Consider the following 22,987-nt stretch of genomic DNA (forward strand, 5'->3'; position numbering starts at 1 on the left):
CATGAGATTCAGCGTATCGGAGAACCCAACAGCATAAGTTTTAAGCTCCTATCTACAAAAATGTGGAATTATATATTTTTTTTGCCACAAGACAGAACATCGATGCGTTTTTTTTTTGCTTTTGTTTTTTTTCATGAGTGATCGTATCGACCCAGTGGTCCTAGAATGTCGTGAGAGGGCTCATTCCAATTGAATTTAAAAGTTCTAGTGCCCTTTTTAAGTGACCAAAAAAATTGGAGGGCACCTAGGTCCCCTCCCACGCTCATTTTTCCCCAAGTCACAGGATCAAAATTCTGAGATAGCCATTTTTTATCATAGTCGAAAAACCTAATAACTATGTCTTTGGGGATGACTTAATCCCACACAGTCCCCATGGGAGGGGCTGCAAGTTACAAAATTTGACCAGTGTTTACATATAGTAATGAATATTGGGAAGTGTACAGACGCTTTCAGGGAAATGTCTTTGGTTGGGTGAGGGGTTGAAAGGAGGGGGTTATGCGGGGGGAACTTTCCATGGAGGAATTTGTCATGGGGGAAGATAATTTCCATGAACGAGTGCAGGATTTAAAAAAAGGAATTTTAAAAAACAATTTTTTTAAAACCAATGAAAGATAAATATGAACAAGAGCTAAGAGCTCATATGGCACCTGTGACGAGGCGAGAAGAGCTAAGAGCCAAGAGATCATATGGTATGAGCTCTAACAAATTTCTATGAATCAATAGATTGATTTAAAAAGGAAAATAAGAGGCTTAATGCCGGTCAGGATTTAAAATAAGAGCTCTGAGTCACGATGTCCTTCTAAATATCAAAATTCATTAAGATCCGATCACCCACTCGTAAGTTATAAATACCTAATTTTTTCTAATTTTTCCTCACCCTTTAGCCCCCCCAGATGGTCGAATCTGGGAAAACGACTTTATCAAGTCAAACTGTGCAGCTCCCTGACACGCCTACCAATTTTCATCGTCCTAGCACGCCCAGAAGCACCAAACTCGCCAAATCACTGAACCCCTCCCCCCAACTCCCCCAAAGAGAGCGAATTCAGTACGAATCTGTAAATCACGTATCAAGAACATTTGTTTATTCTATCCACCAAGCTTCATCCCGATTCCTCCACTCCAAGTGTTTTTCCAAGATTTCCCCCTCCAACTCCCCTTAATGTCAAACGATCTGGTCGGGATTTGAAATAAGAGCTCTGAGACATGAATTCCTTCTAAAAATCAAATTTCATTAAGATCCGATCATCTATTCGTAAGATAAAAATACCCCAATTTTCACGTTTTCCAAAAATTCCGGTTTCCCCCTCCAACTCCCCCCAATGTCACAGGATCTAGTCGGAATTTAAAATTAGAACTTTAAAGCACAAGATCCTTCTAAATATCAAATTTCAATAAGATCTGGTCACCCTTTCGTAAGTTACAAACACCTCAATTTTCAAAATTACCCCCCCCCCCCCCAATTCCACCAAAGAGAGCAGATCCGGTCCGGTTATGTCAGTCACGTATCTTAGACAGGTTTCTATTCTTCCCATCCAGTTTCATCCTGATCTCACCGCTTTAAGCATTTTCTAAGATTTCCGGTCCCCCCCAACTGCCCCCCCCCAATTAAGCTTGATGCGGTTGAGATTTAAAATAAGAGATCTCAGTTACGAGGTCCTTCTAAATATGAAGTTTCATGAACATCCGATCACTCCTTCGTAAGTTAAAAATACGTCATTTTTCTCATTTTTCAGAATTACCCCCCCCCCCCAATTGAGCGGATCCGTTCCAATTATGTAATTCACGTATGTAAGATTTCTGATTATTTTCCCCACCACGTTCATCCCGATCCCTCCAATCTAAGCGTTTTCCATGATTTTAAGTTCCCCCACCCCAAACTTCCCCCAATGTCACAAGATCCGGTCAGGATTTAAAATAATTGCTTTGAGACACGATATCTTTCTAAATATCAAATTTCATTGAGATCCGATCACCCGTTCGTAAGTTAAAAATACCTCATTTTTTCTAATTTTTCAGAATTAACCCCTCCCCCAACTACCCCAAAGAGAGCGGATCCGTTCCGTTTATGTCAATCATGTATCCAGGACTTGTGCTTATTTTTCCCACAAAGTTTCATCCCGATCCCTCCACTCTAAGTGTTTAACAAGTTTTAGGTTTCCCCCTCCCAACTCCCCCCTCAATGTCACCAGATCCGGTCGGGTTTGATATAAGAGCTCTGAGCCACGATATCCTTCTAAATATCAAATTTCATTGAGATCCGATCACTCGTTCGTAAGTTAAAAATACTTCATTTTTTTAATTTTTCAGGAATAACCCCCCCCAAGTACCCCAAATAGAGCGGATCCATACCGTTTATGTCAATCATGTATCTAGGACTTGTGTTTATTTTTCCCACCAAGTTTCATCCCGATCCCTCCACTCTAAGTGTTTTCCAAGTTTTAGGTTTCCCCCTCCCAACACCCCCCCCTAATGTCACCAGATCCGGTCAAACTTTAAAATAAGAGCTCTAAGACACGATATCCTTCGAAACATCAAATTTCATTGAGATCCGATCACCCATTCGTAAGTTAAAATACCTCATTTTTCCTAATTTTTCAGAATTACCCCCCCCCCCCAACTACTCCAAAGAGAGCGGATCCGTTCCGATTATGTCAATCATGTATCTAGGACTTGTGCTTATTTTTCCATCAAGTTTCATCCCGATCCCTCCACTCTAAGTGTTTTCCAAGATTTTAGATTTCCCCCCTCCAACTCCCCCCAATGTCATCAGATCCGGTCGGGATTTAAAATAAGAGCTCTGAGACACAATATCATTCCAAACATCAAATTTCATTAAGATCCCATCACCCGCTCATAAGTTAAAAATACTTCCTTTTTTCTATTTTTACGAATTAACCGGTCCCCCCGCTCCCCCCCCCCAGATGGTCAAATTGGGAAAACGATATTTCTAAGCTTATATTTCTAATATAAGCTGGTCATGTCCCTGATAAGCCTGCCAAATTTCATCGTCCTAGCTTACCTGGAAGTACCTAAAGTAGCAAAACCGGGACTGACAGACAGACCGACAGAATTGGCGATTGCTATATGTCACTTGGTTAATACCAAGTGCCATAAAAACTTTTTTCAGCTGAAATGAAGGAGCAGCACTGAAAGTTAAAACGAACAGGAATTATTACGCATATGAGGGGTTCACCTCTTCCTAATACATCGCTCTTTACTCTAAATTGATTTTATAACTATTTATTCCACGGCCTTTGTGATTCAGGGGTCATTCCTAAGGATTTGAGACAAAATTTAAGCTTTAGTGTAAAGAGCGAGGTATTGACGAGGGGGTCAACCCCCTCATATACGTAATAAAAATATAGGAATATAGAAGTTCGTTACGTAAGTTACGTATTTTTTTACTAATAAAAACGTTCGTAAAAAATTAAAAGTTCTAGTTGCTTTTTTAAGTAACCAAAAAATTGGAGGCAATTTACAAGGCTAAAGATTGAAAACTCTAGATCTTGAGAAAAAATCTAAGCAGCCTAGTTACTGTAGCCCTGTTCCCAAACACAAAAGTAGTAATTTTACAATAGTTTTTAGCTTATACACAAGGGAGAGGTCCTTAGAATTAATTACAAGAAGAAATCAAAATAACAACAATATACAATGAAAAAAGAAATTCTTAAACAAGAAAGCACTCCCTGTGTTAGTCTCGATTGGTGTTACACTGGATTCTAATGACCCGGCACCTGGCAGGTTAGGTCATTTTATTGTAAATTTTCCGCAAAACACTGTCAGTGGAACATGTCATTAGAGAAACCCAGGTCATCCTTCATGTTTCCATACATGTTTCCAGCAGACTTGATGCAGTACAACATGGAACCATCCAAGCAAAAGGAATATACAGAATCATAAAATAAAAAAAAAGATATTTACTCAGTCGGTTTTCTTGTGGCACAATGAATACATATCTGCCGCTCCTCCCATCAACGAGGAAATCAAGAGCAAATTCGACACTCGAATATGTGTGGTTATGGAATAGACAGTCAAACCACACTGGTGATTCTTGGAACGTAATTGCCAATTCGTCCAGCATAAATCTTCTACAAAAACGAAACTCCTTCTTGTCCAAGCGCTCAAATCGCAGATGCGTAACTGAAAAGAAGAAAAAACTTGTTTAATGAGAGTAGTATAGCAATAGGCATTCTAGGGCGTATATAGTTTATTCCAGCTCGAGGCTCTACTCTAAAGATTTGCTTTATTTGGGTCACTGGCCTACTTTCACGACCGTACTACTGAGAGATACATCATTAGCATAATCCTGCCGGCATCTCATTTTCAAATACCTGTCTGGGCATGACTAACAAGGTAAATGAAAAATAGAAAATGAAATAATAAAAAAAGGAAAAAATAAGGAAATATTAAAATAAAAAAGGAACATAAAACAAGGAAACAACGAACATAAATAGGGATATCAAGGAGGCACACTCGTGCCTCTATAAAGAGGCGACCCACGACAATGTTAAGCGATCTTCGGTTCCAGTGGTCGCAGAGGGATGGGGAGGGATGCATTTCGTAGCCCGAGCTCCAACTAAGAAACCTGCAAAATTTCATCCCCCTCCAACTTTTCCTTCATGGGGAAAATCTGGCCGAAATTTTCGACCCGTCAACCCCAGCCCTCCTTTAACGTTGTCCGATCGGGCTGACATTCACAAGTTAAGGTCCCCTAGGGCCCAGGAGCTTATCCGCGAAATTTCAGCTCGATCCGATAACTCCTTCCCTGTTTTCCAGAAACCACGCATAGCCACTTAAAATTCATTTTCTTTTTTTTTCTAGACGCCTACAGGTCACATCCGACATCTGATCTGGGTGTACGAAGACTCATTCGATGCGGAATTCTCCGAGTAATTGTCCTGGAAAGTTTCGTAGGAAAATCTTAACCCCCCGAAAGTTTCGACCCCCCAACCCCCCCCCCCTTTAACGTTGTCCGATCGGGCTGAAATTCACAAGTTAAGGTCCCCTACGGCCCAGGAGCTTATCCGCGAAATTTCAGCTCCATCCGATAACTCCTTCCCTGTTTTCCAGAAACCACGCATTAGCTACTTAATTAACGCATTTCTCTCCATAAGAGCCCATGTTAATTTGAAATTTTTAAAAGTTATTGAGAAGTTATATTTACACACATGAAAGTGATTAGCTCAGTCGGTGGAGCGTTGGACTTTTAATCCTCTGGTCAAGGGTTCAAGTCCCTGACGGGCGGTTTTTTTCACAACATCAAAATAAAAGTGTATAATTTTGATAACACCTGGACAGCTTATCAATTGAGAGATAACAGAATATTAGCTTCTTATGAGCAAAAGAAACATTTCGGTCATTCTATCTATTTTTTTTTCTATTTTATACAATGATTTAAAAGCGGGGGGGCGGCAGCCACCCAAGTTCCTCTCCTAATTCCTGTACGAGGAGTACAGGAATTATTAAATTACATCCACCATGGATTGTAGAAAAACGTACAGAAATAATATGAAAAAAAACTTCGTTTTCTTAAAGAGTTAAAGAGGCTGCGTCCCAAAGTCGAACCTTAAAACGTACAGGAATTAGAAGAGGCAGTTGGGGGGCTGCCGCCCCCCAAACCCCCAGCTTTTAAAGACTCTTTTGTACAGGTTTTTTGTTTTTTTGCTAACCCCCCGCTCTTGGCTTCGGAAAGGCCCTCTTTTAATTAACAAAAAATTGAAATGAATGAATAATGGAATAACTTCGAAAAATGTTAAACACAAGAGGACAGGAGAACCATTGCGCCGAAACTAGTAATTAGTAACAATGAAGTCCCCCCACAAAAAAAACCTGTACAAAAGAGTCTTTAAAAGCTGGGGGTTTGGGGGGCGGCAGCCCCCCAACTGCCTCTTCTAATTCCTGTACGTTTTAAGGTTCGACTTTGGGACGCAGCCTCTTTAACTCTTTAAGAAAACGAAGTTTTTTTCATATTATTTAAAATAAGGAACACAATGGAGAGGGTAAACTAGAACAGGTAATGTGACCAGAGTGCAGAAACTGTATAAGCAGTATAAACAATTTATTAAAATAGAACCATTGTAAGGATGACCAGATCTTAATGAAATTTGATATTTAGAAGGGTCTTGCGCTTTAAAGCTCTAATTTAAAATTCAGACCAGATCCTGTGATATTGGGGGGAGTTGGAGGGGAAAACCGGAATTCTTGGAAAACGTGAAAATTTGGGTATTTTTATTTTACGAATAGGTGATCGGATCTTAATGAAATTTGATATTTAGAAGGAATTCATGTCTCAGAGCTCTTATTTCAAATCTCAACCAGATCTTTTGACATTGGGGGGAGTTGGAGGAGGAAATCTTGGAAAACACTTGGAGTGGAGGAATCGGGATGAAGCTTGGTGGATAGAATAAGCAAATGTCCTGGATACGTGATTGACGGAACCGTACTGGATTCGCTCTCTTTGGGAGAGTTGGGGGGAAGGGTTCCGTGATTTGGCGAGTTTGGTGCTTCTGGACGTGCTAGGGCGATGAAAATTGGTAGGCGTGTCAGGGAGCTGCACAAATTGACTTGATAAAGTCGTTTCCCCAGATTTGACCATCTGGGGGGCTAAAGGGAGAGGAAAAATTAGAAAAAATTAGGTATTTATAACATACGAGTGGGTGATCGGATCTTAATGAATTTTGATATTTAGAAGGACATCGTGACTCAGAGCTTTATTTTAAATCCTGACCGGCATTAAGCCTCTTATTTTCCTTTTAAATCAATCTATTGATTCATAGAATTTTGCTAGAGCTCATACCATATGATCTCTTGGCTCTTAAGCTGTTCTTGTCTCGTCACAAGTGCCACATGAGCTCTTAGCTCTTGTTTTTACAATTTGAGTTATCGAGTTATCCTTGCCCCATTAGGCCGTATAGTACATTAATCTGTACAATTTAAAAAAAATAGGCTTATTGATAGACAATAGGATAATCAAGAAAGCGGAAAATCTGCTCGGAGATAATTAAGAGTTTGCTACATTCACCCATTTTTATGTATTTTTATGTAATAATGTCCCCTTCCCCAACTAGAAAGAACTCTCTTCATACGTGGCTGGTTATGTGTATTACCCAATGAAAGACGAAAGGCTTAGTCGCAGGATGCCTTACAATTTTCAATCAAAGCTTTCGGTTAATCTTCCGGAGGGGCCCCCATTTTCAGTAATATTTTACAAAGTATTTTTTTCTTATTCATAAAATTATATGTTAGCAATAGACATTGTAAAAGATAGGCCAAACGAGATTAGACGTAATTTAATATCTGCTTCATCTTCACAGTCACATTTAAGAGTAAAAAAAAAAAAAGAACCTCAAATTGAAATGACAAAAATTCTCCTATAACTATCAATTCCAAGCCAAATCAGCCTGGCGTTACGACGTAAAGTACATTGTCCAGCGAAGTCGGACCCGTGTCTTTTTTAATTTGACTATTACTGGGACAATCATCTGGCAATGTTTCGTGACATGGTGTAACATTGCAGCTCAGGACCGAAATTAACTTTGGAAGCTGTACTTCCAGCAAGACGGTAAACGTCAAAATTATGCGCGGACAGTAAGGGAAAAACTTGATTAAGTTTTCCGTGGCATTATTTTGGAAGGCAGGGAGCCATTGAACGGACATCAAGTTCACCTACACCAGTAGATTTTCGGTTTTGATGTGAAATCAAAATCTAGATTTGCGAGAAAAATCCCCAGACAGTTAATGAGTTGAAAAACTAGATTTCGGATACATTCCCTGCAATTGGTTGAGAGCAAGTTTATGAAGTCAGGCTTGAACATTATTGCAAGGTTGATGAACTTTGAGCACTTCAGATATTGAATGGTACTTGTCGGCATTGGAAAGATACCGGAAAAGTGAAGTTAGGTTAGGCTTAATGAAAAATAACCAAATCTGATGATAAATTAATACTTTGGAAACAAAATTATGGAGACCTAACCCAACCTGATATAACCTAACTCAACCTAACCACCAACCCCACCCCTAATGTGCAAATATATAATCCAAATTATACAAGTTCAATGCATTCTGTCTAAGTTCAATACATTGTATCATCCATCACTTGTTTTGTAGCTATGGAACCGGTTTTCGGAGATGTAACTTAAGAATAATGTTTAATGTTTCAAGATATTTCTACTAACTGACAAGTACCGATTAAACATTCACCCTAACATAAAATTTAAATATATTTAGTTTTACAATAAAATTCTTAGGTGCCCAATGCGACCAATGCCTCCACTATCCCCAAATTCACGCAGAAATCAAAAACATATCTGATCTTTAAGAAAGAAAATTGAGTTCTCCAAATCATGTAAATCTCTTCCCCTCAGAATCTTCTTTCCTCCTCAAAATCTCCCTGAAAATTAAATTCCATCACTCATTAAAAATCAAAATTCTCCTCAGAAACGCTCATTTCTCAGAGAACTGCAGTAGAAGGAATCGGCAATGGGACAGTCGGATCTCATAGCATTTTTCGGAAATTTTCGGAGCAATAATGAACTAAGTCCTTGCTCAGTAGAAAAACAGTCATTGGTACCCAAACGGTCAAGGCCCTGACTAGAGAAAAAAAGAACTTAGTCATCATTGGAATCACGATTCCATGCTTAACCTTCAAATAAAATTTTAACTCCGATCCAGCACTTTAGTTCTCAAAAGTACCAAGGACACCAAAATGAAAACATATTTAGGCTTCTAGATATATCCTAGGCCTATTTATACCTGAAAACCCGAGTTTACTACGAATTTTCTTTTAGTTGCAATAAGCACTATTGAGTTCGAACTTTTGCGAATATTTTAATGAACAATGTTGCCATCAAAAAAAAAAAAAAAAAAAAAAAAAAAAAAAAAAAAAAAAAAAAAAAAAAAAAAAAAAAAGAATCTACCTAGTGAATAAATATGAGCTCATCAAGTTCTGAAAGAGACTATTCTAATTTGTCAGAAAATGCAGTTGATGATGACCAAGTGCTAGATGATATTGAAGTTACAGTTTCAGGATTTATGTTCCAGCCCCTTGTCACAACCCATGTAGCTTTTCTTTCCACCCAAGATGACAATAACGAGATTCCTGAGGAGCCAAGAAGTTCATTTAAAGGTTCAGAACATCATGGTAAGCAATTTACGCACAACCAATTGCTTCATTTTATCTAGATTAGGCACAGCCCATAGATATGCAGGTAAACTATTTCACAATTTTGATCATTAGCTTACAAAGGGAAGATTATAATTTTGGAGCACCTTAGAAGTAGTTTAGTGCTATCACCTTCCATAAAGAAAAAATACAAAATTCTTTAGACTACTTTAAAAAGAGTTCAATTTTCAGATTAGCCTAACTGAATATCAAGCTGGGCCTAGCTAAAAAAATGGACACATCTGTAGGCAGAATTCCCCCTGTGAATCTAAATATGACTAACTTTACAACCCCCCCCCCAATAATGGTTAAACGTTTAACCAAAATTATAAATCTACACATGATTTTTGGTAAATATTAATAATAATAATAATAATAATAATAATAATAATAATAATAATAATAATAATAATAATAATAATTATAATAATAATAATAATAACAATAATAATAATAATAATAATAATAATAATAATAATAATAATAATAATAATAATAATAATAATAATTTATTTATGCCCTCTACATACAAAAGGTGTACACAGAGGAGTATGGAAAGAAAACTGAAAAATATAAAAATTACACTTCTAATGAAAATCAGTAAATCATAATAATAACACAACTCATAAACATAACTTATAAAATAGCATCCATAAACATAGCGCATAGATATCTATTTTATTACAGAAATAACGACAAAACTGTTATAGTTTTAAACAAATAGCCTAGACTTTTCAGTTTTCAACAAAATTTAGCTTTTAAGCAGAATTAAGTCACGATTATTTTTCATGCTCTTTCATAATTCAATAATCATTTGTGGGGGACTATTCATTTTGAGCCCTTAAAGAGGCTAAAAGAACTCAAAACAAACCATGGTAATCTAGGAACCCAAAGCTTAACAAAGTGAGATTGAATATGTCAAAGTTTCAAGCATTACTTCTCCCTGTATTTCTCTTTCTATATTCTTTTTCTCTTTATTGTATTTCTCTTTCTCTTTCTGTATTTATATTTCATTTCCATCTTACATTTAATGTGAATTTCTCTTTCCATATCTGTCTTGCTTCTTCTCTAAAACAATGTTCTTTGTCTGATTTTTAAATCGATACACGTTTTCACAAATGACCATTAAAATGTATTCTTTGAGGCATGAGGCCCCATCTAAAAATGATTCACTACCCTTTTTTCGTAACTGCTAAAATGATTATATACATCATTATATCATACACCATATCAGTTTAGGAAGAAAAAGCATTAAAATAAATGTAAGATGGTAATCTTACAGATAAATTTCTACCCTCCTTCCCCCCCCCCTCCTTATGTAAATATAATTCTTACCTATACTAGTGTGAAGGCCCATGGGGAGACAGACAATTTAGGCAATGAAATGCATTCTTTCAGGCATGTAATAACCATCTCCCCTACACAGTAGCTGCCCAACAATCTATATCTATATATATAAAAATAAGTTGTCTGTCTGTCTGTCTGTGGATGGATCAGGTGACGTCACCTGAAAAAACTGGATCAGGTGACGTCAAAACTGAAAAAACTAAAAAAAGGCAAAAACTACAAAAAAAACTAAAAACTAATAAAAAAAATAAAAAAGCTAAAAAACTAAAAAAACTAAAAAAAGGCAAAAACTACAAAAAAAACTAAAAACTAATAAAAAAGCTAAAAAACTAAAAAAACTAAAAAAAGGCAAAAACTACAAAAAAAACTAAAAACTAATAAAAAAAATAAAAAAGCTAAAAAACTAAAAAAACTAAAAAAAGGTAAAAAACTAAAAAAACTAAAAACTAAAAATAAAAAAAATAAAAAAGCTAAAAAACTAAAAAAACTAAAAAAACTAAAAAAAGGTAAAAAACTAAAAAAACTAAAAACTAAAAAAAACTAAAAAAAAAGGAAAAAACTGAAAAATAAGCTAAAATAAAGGTAAAAACCAATAAAAAACTAAAAAAAAACTGAAAAAACTAAAAAAAGGCAAAAACTACAAAAAAACTAAAAACTAATAAAAAAAGTAAAAAAGCTAAAAAACTAAAAAAACTAAAAAAACTAAAAAAGCTAAAAAAAGGTAAAAAACTAAAAAAAATAAAAAATAAAAAAAAAATAAAAAAAAGGAAAAAACTGAAAAATAAGCTAACATAAAGGTAAAAACCAATAAAAAACTAAAAAGAAAAAAAGGAAAAAACTAAAAAAAATTTTCATCTAAAAAACTAAAAAAAACTAAAAAAGGTAAAAACTAAAAGAACTAAAAAAGAAAAAAATAAATGACGACACTCAAAGAGAAAGCGACCAGGACAAAAGGAATGTTCGATTAGCAATCAACAAAGCACCGGGACACAGGGAGTATAAATGACGACCAGGACATAAGTAAAAAAAAAAATTAACAAAACTAAAAAGAAGGTAAAAACTACAAAAAAACTAAAAAGAAAAAAAAACTAAAAACTAATAAAAAAACTAAAAAATCTAAAAATCTAAATAAACTAAAAAAGAAAAAAAAAGGAAAAAAATAAAGGAGAAAAACAAAACTAAAAAACGAATGTATATACAGACCGGTACACCGGGATACAAATGACGACCGGGACACAGGGAATATAAATGACGACCGGGACACAGGGACACAACTACAACGGGGACACCGGGGGAAACAGGGGGATATAAATGACGACCGGGACAAAAAAACTAAAAAGAAAAAAAAACTAAAAACTAATAAAAAAAACTAAAAAATCTAAAAATCTAAATAAGCTAAAAAAGAAAAAAAAGGAAAAAAATAAAGGAGAAAAACAAAACTAAAAAACGAATGTATATACAGACCGGGATACAAATGACGACCGGGACACAGGGAATATAAATGACGACCGGGACACAGGGACACAACTACAACGGGGACACCGGGGGAAACAGGGGGATGTAAATGACGACCGGGACACCGGGACAGGGAATGGTCGATTAGCAATCACCATCAACAAAGCTCAAGGGCAATCATTAGAATCATGAGGTATAGATCTGAATACAGATTGTTTTCCCATGGACCATTATATGTTGCATGTTCAAGAGTCGGTAAACCTGACAATCTATTTATATGCAAAGACAATGAGACAGCAAAGAATGTTGTATATTCGCAAGTTTTACGTAGTTAAAACCATATATATATATATATATATATATATATATATATATATATATATATATATATATATATCTATATTCACAGGTGGGACATAGGGATACAACTACAATGGCGCGAAACTATTATGGCGCGTAACGACTTACGCGCGCGGGGGGGCTTGGGGGGGGCGCGAAGCGCCCCCACCAACTAGGTGTTGGGGTGGCGCGAAGCGCCACCCCAACAGCTAGTATATATATAAATAAGTTGCTTGTTTGTCTGTTGGCTGACGTCATGTCGACTGACGTTATTATTGTTATGACGAGGCTTTGTATATGACGTCATTATAAGTATATAAGAAGGCCTTTCAAAGAAAAATTTTTAATTTTAAAATGACAGAAGAACCTACAATGGCAACAGCCGAGGAAGCTGCTCAAAGAGTATATGCCAAAAGGCTTGCGGCTAATAGAGAAAGTATGAAAAGAAAGCGTGCCCAGGAATCACAACAACAGCGTGAAAACAGGCTTGTGGCTAATAGAGAAAGTATGAAAAGAAAGCGTGCCCAGGAACCACAACAACAGCGTGAAAACAGGCTTGCGTCTCAAAGAGAAATCACCATAAGAAAGCATGCCGAGAAATCACAACAACAGCCTGAAAACAGGCTTGCGTCTCAAAGAGAAATCACCAAAAGAAAGCATACGTTTGTCGACTGACGAAATTACAGACCGGGACACCGGGACACAAATGACGACCGGGACACCGAGATACAGGGAATATAAATGACGACCGGGACACTCAAAGAGAAATTACAGACTGGGACACCGGGACACAAATAACGACCGGGACACAAATAACGACCGGGACACACGGAATATAAATGACGACCGGGACACAGGGACACAACTACAAAGGGGACGCCGGGGGACACAGGGGGGATATATAAATGACGACCGGGACACAGGGAATGTTCGATTAGCAATCACCATCAACAAAGCTTAAGGGCAATCATTAGAATAATGAGGTATAGATCTGAATACGGATTGTTTTTCCCATGTACAATTATATGTTGCATGTTCAAGAGTCGGTAAACCTGACAATCTATTTATATGCACAGACAATGGGACAACGAAGAATGTTGTATATTCGCAAGTTTTACGTAGTTAAAAACATATATATATATATATATATATATATATATATATATATATATATATATATATATATATATATATATATATATATATATATATATATATATATATATATATATATATATATATATATATATATATATATATATATATATATATATATATATATATATATATATATATATATATATATATATATATATATCAGGGACACAACTACAATGGCGCGTAGCTAATATGGCGCGTAACAACTTACGCGCACGGGGGGGGGCTTGGGGGGCGCGAAGCGCCTCCCCAACAGCTAGTATTTCATAATAGCTTGTTCCCTATCATCTGTTACTGCATATTATTATCATGAAAAATCTAGAAATCAACTTAGATAAGACAAGGATTAAAATAATAAATGCCTATGTTTAGTGAGTATCTTGTATGGACTAGACTAAATTACTTTTCAGGTTCAACCTCTCACCTCTCAGGTTTACCTCTCAGTGTAGCTTTATCTTCTTTGAATAAGAGAAGATTAATATATATTTTTCTATGTCCTCTCAGTGTAGCTTTATCTTCTTTGCATATGAGAAGATTAATATATATTTTTCTATGTCCATAAATTGATCTGCTACCTCACAATTGACGATCAATGGCACATTTGGCTAATTTAGAAGTGATTATTCAATTATAAAAGAGAATGAGAATTAAAAAAAAACATCAAGTGATATATTCCAAGCTGGATTATGTTGTAAACTGTAAATTTATCAAATATTTTCTTGTGTTCTTGTACATTGCTACCCCGAAGCATAATTTCCAATTTAACTAGAGTTTAGTTAATGCTTGTTTAACTAGAGCTCAGAGAAAGATTTGAAAATGTCTGAATACTTAGTTTAAGCATACATGTTATATATGCTTTTTTATTAAGCTTTTTTTTATTATTTATCAGTATTTTATCATTGCCATTTTTATACTTTTTTTATTATACTTTTTTACCTATTTTTTTTATCAATCCAAAAAATCTGCATTTCCACTGAACCAAAAATTGACTTCTATTGCCATACTCTTACCTATACTTAAGTGAAGGCCCGTGGAGAGCTAGACAATTTAGGTATTGAAATGTGTTCTTTAAGATATGTGATATCCCTCCCTCCTACAAAATACCCACCAATCATCTTTTATAATAGCCGATGCATATGCTGCTGCATATAATTTCACAAAAAATCTATTAAATCAACTTAGTCAAGCCAAGGATTAAGATAACAAATGCCCATGTTTAGTGTCATAAATGCCCCAGAGTGCTACTAAATGCCCCAAGTGCTTAAATATGCTCAAATGCCCACGTGCATAAATGCCCCAGAGTGCTACTTTACATTCTTGGCAATTGGAAAGATCAATTTGAATTTTTCGAAGCTTGCAAATTGATGTGCTACCTCAGAATTGACAATCAATGGCAAAATTGGCCCTCTTTGTGGAACAACCACAGTTTGGTGATTGCAAAATCTTATCACTGAAAAACAGCATTACAAATCCAGTTCCATTCAAATCACCCCTGACCTAACATTCAAGGATCGCAATCCTGATGCAATTAATCATGAGAAAAAAAAACACAAATAAAGAAATATGCACCTGTAATCTTTTTCTTAGAAAAACCACAAATTTGAGATGGACGCTTGAAATGTCTATAATATAGTTCTCTGATAATCTGATGATTTGGGGGCATGAGAGAGCGACTCAGATAGAGAGTATTCAATTAGGGTGCTTTAAGAGATTGTTTGGGCTGCATAGAACAACTCATTCCTAGTTTTTAAATGGCGATCTAGGTATATTGCCACTAATAAATTACAGACTAATCTCAATGATTAAATTTTGGTTGAAAGTCGTCCAGTTACCGAGTTACAGGTTGCTTAAGGCAGCTTATGAAGATTTACTCTCGCAGGGAAAAAAAGATCATGACCACTAAAAATAAAATACATATAAAGACAAAACAGGGTTTTCCTTTGTTTGGAATGAAGGTAGAGGACCAACGGATATAAATGCGAATTGGGAGAATGAGATTAAGATAGTGCTCGAGAATCAAATGATTGAAAAATGGAGTGAGGAGATTTAAAAAAATCAGAAACATTAAAGTTTTATAAGGATGTTAAGGTGGTTTATGGGCAGGAGTTCTACTTTATGCTGAATTTAAAAGCGAGATATTTGACGTTGTGGATGTAGCTCAAGGCTAACTGCCTGCCAACTAGTGGAAGATTTATAAAATATTTCAAAGAAAGACGTTCCAATGAAGACAGATATACTTGCCCGCTTTGTAGAGTTAATGAGGATTATTTAGTGCATTGCTTAAGCCAGTGCCAGGGGCTCACTACGATAAGGGAAGGGATATTTGGAAATAATAAGTTGATACTTCCAGGTGTCTTAAATAGTACTTCGCCTCAGTTTATTTGTAGAGTAGCAAGGTATCTGGAAATTTTGTTAAATAAAAAAAATGATAATAAATAAATAAAAAATCTCAGTATAAAGTAAACGTAACGTTTTATTTATGTTCTTTTCATTGACCTTTTTTTAAGTATTAAGTACTAGTATTCGGTTAATGCAGTGTTTTATTTAAGCGTCTTATACTACTACTACTACTACTACTACTAATAACTCACTGCAGGACCAAGCCGCCTGAGGCCAACAAAGCTACGCACGCTCCTCCTCCAACCTAATCTATTGAAAGCCTCCCTCTTTACACCCTCCCAGGAAGTTCCCATTTCCTTTAAATCTTTATTTATGACATCCTCCCAACCCAGACAAGGAAGACCTGCTTTCCGTGTAGCCCCAGACGGTTGGCCAAAAAGGACAATCTTCGGTAATCTGTCATCCTTCATCCGTAGAACGTGGCCTAGCCATCTCAACCTTTCTTTCATTGTAGCCCCAGAAAGCGGGATTGAACCACACTTTTCGTACAACCTACTGTTTGAAATACGGTCAGTGGTGATGATCACTGATCAAAGTTTATGTTATTTCTGTCTTTCGTTTATGTTATTGCACTGTGTTCATGGCTGTATATTTGGCTTTAAAATATACTTATCTATCTATAGTTCTCTGATATGCTGAATCAGAGGATGTGATTCTCATTAAGATTGCTTGACTTCATGTGGATTTTCCTTCCTCTTTGAAAATCAGTCAAATTTTCTCAAGCTTATAGCTTTTTATGGACACTATTAAACTTGACGAATCTTGCTTGTCCTATATATATATTTTGAATCAGCATCAAAAGACAATTCTTTTTATTTGTAAAAGTTTCTAACTCCTTAGAGCTTTCTACTAAGAACTGTTTATGTGAAATAATATTTACACATCACCAGTCTATTATTCTTATGTTAGTTTAAACTACCTTCAAGTACAAGAATAAGTTGGATGCTGAACTATTATGCTTTTGAAATATTTCATGTCAAGAATTATTGGAACTGAAATTTTTGTCATCATGCTTTATTGGGAATAAAACTTATTTATTATTCAAACAGGAAGAAATCTCTTCTGAAATAGCAGATAATGACTTAACATCTACTGTTCAAATTCAATCCCACTTGTTCCTAGGGTTAATAGTGCCAAATCAAAACAAAAAACGGATCAAAACAGGTTAACTCTTTGCATTGCCACCCAGGGCAGCCGCCCTGTTTGCCCTGTCCCCTCTGAGCAGCTCTGAACCTAATTTGCAAGATAGTAGGGTAATTGATGCTGTTTGACAAAGTGTTTTGTATTTAAAATACAACAAAATTGTATAAAGGGTATAGACAACTAATATATAATAATTATGAGGTAGATATATATTAAAATTTTCAAGCAAATCACACAGCATATTGGTTATCTTACCTTAGCCTACATGAGGTATCAGTGGAAGTCATCGATTATGTGAAACTGGCAATATACTACAATTTGCGGTAAAATTCTACTTTAGCTACTTTGGGCTACCTCGGAAAGGGGGTAGGTTAAGAAAACGAAACTTTCAGGGATGGGTCTACAGGCTAAAGTATGTCCCAGGAAGGTATTTTGAAGTACCTACCTCTTCTCCTTCTCCCTATAGAGGGTCCTGAAATTTGCCTACGTGACAGGTCTATAACCTTTTCAAATTTTGACAAAACAACATTTTACCTTAATTTTCAGTAACCACTTTCTTTTTCTCTGACTTTAGTTCTGAAGATGTAATTCCTGTTATTTGAGTAGAATTTCAAGCCATATCAATGTTGTTTTTTTTTCAAAATTTAGGAAATGTATTTGCATATCTTTAAAACCTTATAAATCGGGATTGAGCAAAGATACGAAGGTGAAAACAATCTTGCTGTACTTCATTTAAGCAGAAGATCTATTTTGATCTTCACTTTTATAAAGGTTTCACTACTTTTTAAAAAGTTTCACTTTTATAACACATATATTTTTAAAGGTCATCAAAGGTCAGGACCCTCTAGAGGGACAAGAAGTGGAGGTAGGTGATCAAAAATACCTTCCCGGGACATACTTTAGCCTGTAGACCCATCCCTGAAAGTTTCATTTTCCTAACCTAATCCCTTTCCAAGATAGCCAAAAGTACCTAAAGAAGAGTATTATCATATTTTCTTATCATATTTTCCAGAATACAGTTATAAATAGAAGCTAGTTTTCCTTAAAAAAATTGAATTCCTGTTTTTTTACAATTAAGACATATATGGCTGTGTTTAGTTTCCACATGACCAATTTAAAGAATTAGTTTTCATTTTTAGCGTCTTCGGTACTTTAAGCAAAAGGACAAGGGAAACCCTGTAAATATTCCAACAATTAACATGTAGCCTATTATTACAAAAGTATCAAGTAAACGGGAATACATACCAATTAAAAAGTTTTGAAAGAAAAACCTCGAGCGATGTTAACCCCGCTAGGGCATATAGGTGTGCTACTATTGAAGCCAAAAGTAAAGATAACCTTCTAGAGGCGTATGTAATTAATTTGAAGCTCAAGCTTACGAGGGCTCGCACCCTCCAAGAATACATGGCGTTGTTAAAGTCTACAAGGAGAATTTTAGAGGAAATTCACAGGAACAGTTGGATCAGAAACTGGAAAGTATATAATTTGAAAAGTAGAGGATGTATGGAATCATTTTAGGGGAATAGCTTGTAAAGTAGAAGGAAATGTCTTAGGGAGGAAAAATAGAGACGTAGCAAAGAATATCAGCGAAAACACTTTAAGACTTGTAAAAGAGCGAAGGGATATGTACAAGAAATTTTAGAGGAAATTCCCAGGAACAGTTGGATCAGAAACTGGAGAGTTTGTAATTTGACAAATAGAGAATGGATGGAATCATTTTAGGAGAATAGTTTGCAAAATAACATGAAATGTCTAAGGGAGGAAAGATAGAAACGTAGCAAAGGATATCAGCAAAAACACTTTAAGACTTGTAAAAGAGTGAGGGGGTATGTACAAGAAATTTTATAGGAAATTTCCAGGAAGAGTTGGATCAGAAACTGGAAATTTTATAACTTAATAAGTAGAGGATGGATGAAATCGTTTCAGGAGAATAGTTTGCAAAGTAGCAGGGTATGTTTAGGGAGGAAAGATAGAAACATAGCAAAGAATATCAGCGAAAACACTTTAAGACTTGTAAAAGAGCATAGGGGTATTTACAATAAGTTTCTGGGCGACATATCATGCAAAAATAAGAGGAAAGTAATGAAACCAGGGAAGGCATTAAAGTACGAATTATTATAAATCCATATATAAGCTTTTAAATCCACACTGTCTAATGTTACCTAAATCTAGCGTTCAAACTTCATATTTGTTAATTTTGGACACAAAGCAATCAGAAAACACGCAAGAATCATAACTGTCCAGCAAAATCTGTTTTAGAAACCCTAAAGACCAGGCTACGCACCTGATATTAGCTAAAATTATAATATGTTCTTTTTATGGGTAATGAAAAAAAAAAGGATCCTCGAAGTTTACCCTTACAATTTGTTTTTTTATAATTAGTGAATTACTCTCACAGCAATTAGCAACAACCATCGAACTAACAGATGTGATTATAATTTTTTTTTATCACTTCACTAGATCTACGATAAAATGGGCAAATTTAACTCACCTCGGGCAAGTTCTGTAAAGCTCACATTAAAAGCAACTTGGGTAAAATTGTACCCACTTTTGTAGTAAATGTCAACAAAAGGCTGAAGAACAACTCCACATCCACTCACTCGATCACATCTGTCAGATGATGAAAACCAATCCTTACATGCTGAAAATTAATAAACGAACAATCAGATACACCATACTCTTCACCCAAGAGAGATAGATTCCTTAGAATCTTTTATGCCTGCAGGAAGATTTAGGGGAGTATTACCCTTTAACCTGAGACTAGTTTAAAAACCTTTGCTCCAGAAAATGTTCCACCTGTGTTAATAATCCAATGCTAGAAGAAAACCACGGATACTCTTACCCCAAGATAAACCTAGGGTTACTACCCTCTCGACCTAACCTTAAAAGATATTTCTAAACAGAAGAGGATGGGAGTCATTCAGATGGGTCTTAAGAACGCCTTTAAAAACCATATATTCGTGTGACTTAGGTACGGGTGCGGAAACGGTAGAAAGTCGTACTATAGATTGATTTATATGTCCTATACCATCTTTTAAGATGTATACCCTATTTCACGAAAATAACCACGAATGAAAAATGATTCCCATTTGTAAAGACTGAAAGTCGAAAGAAAACCTTACTTAGGGTCATGTACAAAAGAAAATGCTGCAGTAAGCAGTATTCATGAAATAAGAACGTTCATGATATAAAGTTTTCATAATTTTAGAAACTGAGAAGGAAACCCTCCAAAAATGGATTACCTGACTAAGTTCAAAAAAATTCTCAGTTCAAAAAAAGGGGAGGGGAGTAAAAAGTTGGGGAAAGGTATTAGGGCTCTTGGAGGTGGGACATGGATGGCCAAAAATTTCCTATAAAAAATGCCATAGCAACTGAACATTATCCAAGCGCATGTCAAACAGTTCGTGGTGTCCGTGGCATGTCAGTCCGTGGCATGTCAAACTGTAGTAAGGAGCGACCCGGCTCAATAGTAAACGAAACTCTAAAAAACAGAACCTCGATGCTAAAAGATATATCAAAAGAATCGGATTTTTATGCTGATTTTAAATATATAAGTTTCAATCAAATTTAGTCTTTGTCATCAAAAGTTACGAGCCTGAGAAAATTTGCCTTATTTTGGAAAATAGGGGGAAACACCCCCTAAAAGTCATAGGGTCTTAACGAAAATCACACCATCGCATTCAGCCTATCAGAGAACCCTTTAGAAAAAATTTCAAGGTCCAATCTATAAAAACGTGGAATTTCGTATTTTTTTGCCAGAAGACAGATCACGGGTGCGTGTTTATTTGTTTGTTTGTTGGTTTTTTCCCCAGGGGTCATCGTATCGACCAAGTGGTCCTAGAGTGTTGCAAGGGGGCTCATTCTAACGGAATTGAAAAGTTCTAGTGCCCTTTTTAAGTGACCAAAAAAATTGGAGCGCACCTAGGCCCCCTCCCACGCTCATTTTTTTCCCAAAGTCAACGGATCAGAATTTTGAGATAGCCATTTTGTTCCGCATAGTCGAAAACCATAATAACTATGTCTTTGGGGATGACTTACTCCCCCAAAGTCCCTGGGGGAGGGGCTGCAAGTTACAAACTTTGACCAATACAATAATATTTTTACATACAGTAATTTGTTTACATACAGTAATGGTTATAGGGAAGTGTACCGACGTTTTCAGTGGGATTTTTTGGTTTGGGTGTGGGGTTGAGGGGAGGGGGCTATGTGGGAGGATCTTTCCTTGGAGGAATATTTCATGGGGGAAGAGAAATTCAATGAACAGGTCGCAGGATTTTCTAGCATTACTATTAAAAAAAATTGAAAATATAAACATGAAAAAGTTTTTTCAATTGAAAGTAAGTAGTAGCATTAAAACTTAAAATGAACAGAGATTATTATGCATATGAGGGGTTCTAAAAATACTTTAGCATAAAGAGCGACGTATTTAGGAGGAGAAAAATACTTCGCTCTTTATGCTAAAATATTTTTAGTAATTTCAACTATTTATTCTACGGCCTTTCTGATTCAGGGGTCATTCTTAAAAAATTGGGACAAAACTTAAGATTTAGTATGAAGAGCGAGGTATAAACGAGGGGACAAAACCCCTCATAAATATAATCAAAAATATAAGAATAAAAGTTTGTTACGGAAGTTAATGCTTAAGTTACGTATATTTTTTACTAATAAAAACGTTCGTTAAAAATTAAAAGTTCTAGTTGCCTTTTTAAGTAACCGAAAACTTAAAGGGCAACTAGGCCTCTTTCCCCACCCGTTATTTCTCAAAATCTTCTGATCAAAACTAAGAGAAAGCCATTTAGCCAAAAAAAGAATTAATACGAAAGTTTAATTTTAATAATTTATGTACGGAGAGCCAAAATCAAACAAGCATTAATTCAAAACGTTCAGAAATTAAATTAAAAAAACTAGTTTTTTAACTGAAAGTAAGGAGCGACATTAAAACTTAAAACGAACAAAAATTACTCCTTCTATGAAATGGGCTGTCCCCTCCGCAATCCCTCGCTCTTTACGCTAAAGTTTGACTCTTTGCCAAAATTCTACTTTTTAAAACAATTAAAAACTTCAGCGTAAAGAGCGAGGGATTACGGAGGGGACAACCCATTTCATATACGGAGTAATTCCTGTTCGTTTTAAGTTTAATGTCGCTCCTTACTTTCAGTTAAAAAAAACTAGTTTTATTTATTTAATCACGAGAAAAAAAAGGGTAGTAGATTTGTCGCTTTTTGATTCACTAGAATTCGTTGTTTCGTATTATAAAATGCGTTCGATTTACTTTATCCAGGCTCATGGAAAGACCATTTTCATACAGCCCAAAATAAAAAACTTATTCGTATAATGGTCATGACCTGAATTTTAAGTAATAATTTCTGAATGATAACTGGTAATTCCTCTTACTTAGTGAAAGTCAACTAAACGTTAATCATGCCCTGACAGCAATATATAGGTTTTCACCCATGGCAGGAATAGTAACCGGTTATGCTAATGAAGTTCGTCTTGGAGTTTCCATGGCTATACTACTTGTGTGTCCTTTTTCTTTGGCAAAAATAAGGAGACAAATGCCAGGACCTATGTTACAGCTCCATAAGATAATCCTCTTCTTCCCATTTTGAATTGCAATAAGACCTGATAAAAAAGAGACATGCGACACGAAGAGGCGCATATCTCTTTTCATCTTCGTAACGGTACAAGCTAGGGCAATTCTCACTGCATCATTCAATTCCTGACGCTCAGTTCACCCATGACTCATATAGCACTCATATTCGACCAAAATGGCATATGTCAATTCTAATTATCACAGTTGTCTTCTTTGTGGTAATTTCTCTTCGCATTAAGTTTGACTTGGTTATTCATTTTAAAAGCAGTATCTGTCATCTTAATGTTTATTTGATTATTCAGTTTGATTTCTGTTATTTTCGGGTTTCATTTATTCATTCTTTGTTACTCCTTTTCATTATAATTTCGAATTATTTTATGACTTTATTGCTA

At 35.6% G+C, this 22,987-nt stretch overlaps 1 protein-coding gene across 1 annotated transcript in view; it reads right to left on the reverse strand.

Annotated features, from left to right (window-relative positions):
- LOC136035560 (uncharacterized) overlaps positions 1-22,987 on the reverse strand; it is a 100,751-nt gene that overhangs the window by 35,931 nt on the left and 41,833 nt on the right. Inside the window, exons 3-4 of the mRNA XM_065717430.1 lie at positions 19,494-19,643; positions 3,922-4,140 (exon numbers count right to left, since the gene is read on the reverse strand). Of these exons, the coding sequence (XP_065573502.1) occupies positions 3,922-4,140; positions 19,494-19,643 (369 nt within the window). The remainder of the gene's footprint in view (positions 1-3,921; positions 4,141-19,493; positions 19,644-22,987) is intronic.

The sequence above is a fragment of the Artemia franciscana genome, chromosome 14 (genome assembly GCF_032884065.1).
Source record: "Artemia franciscana chromosome 14, ASM3288406v1, whole genome shotgun sequence".
Taxonomy (NCBI): domain Eukaryota; kingdom Metazoa; phylum Arthropoda; class Branchiopoda; order Anostraca; family Artemiidae; genus Artemia; species Artemia franciscana.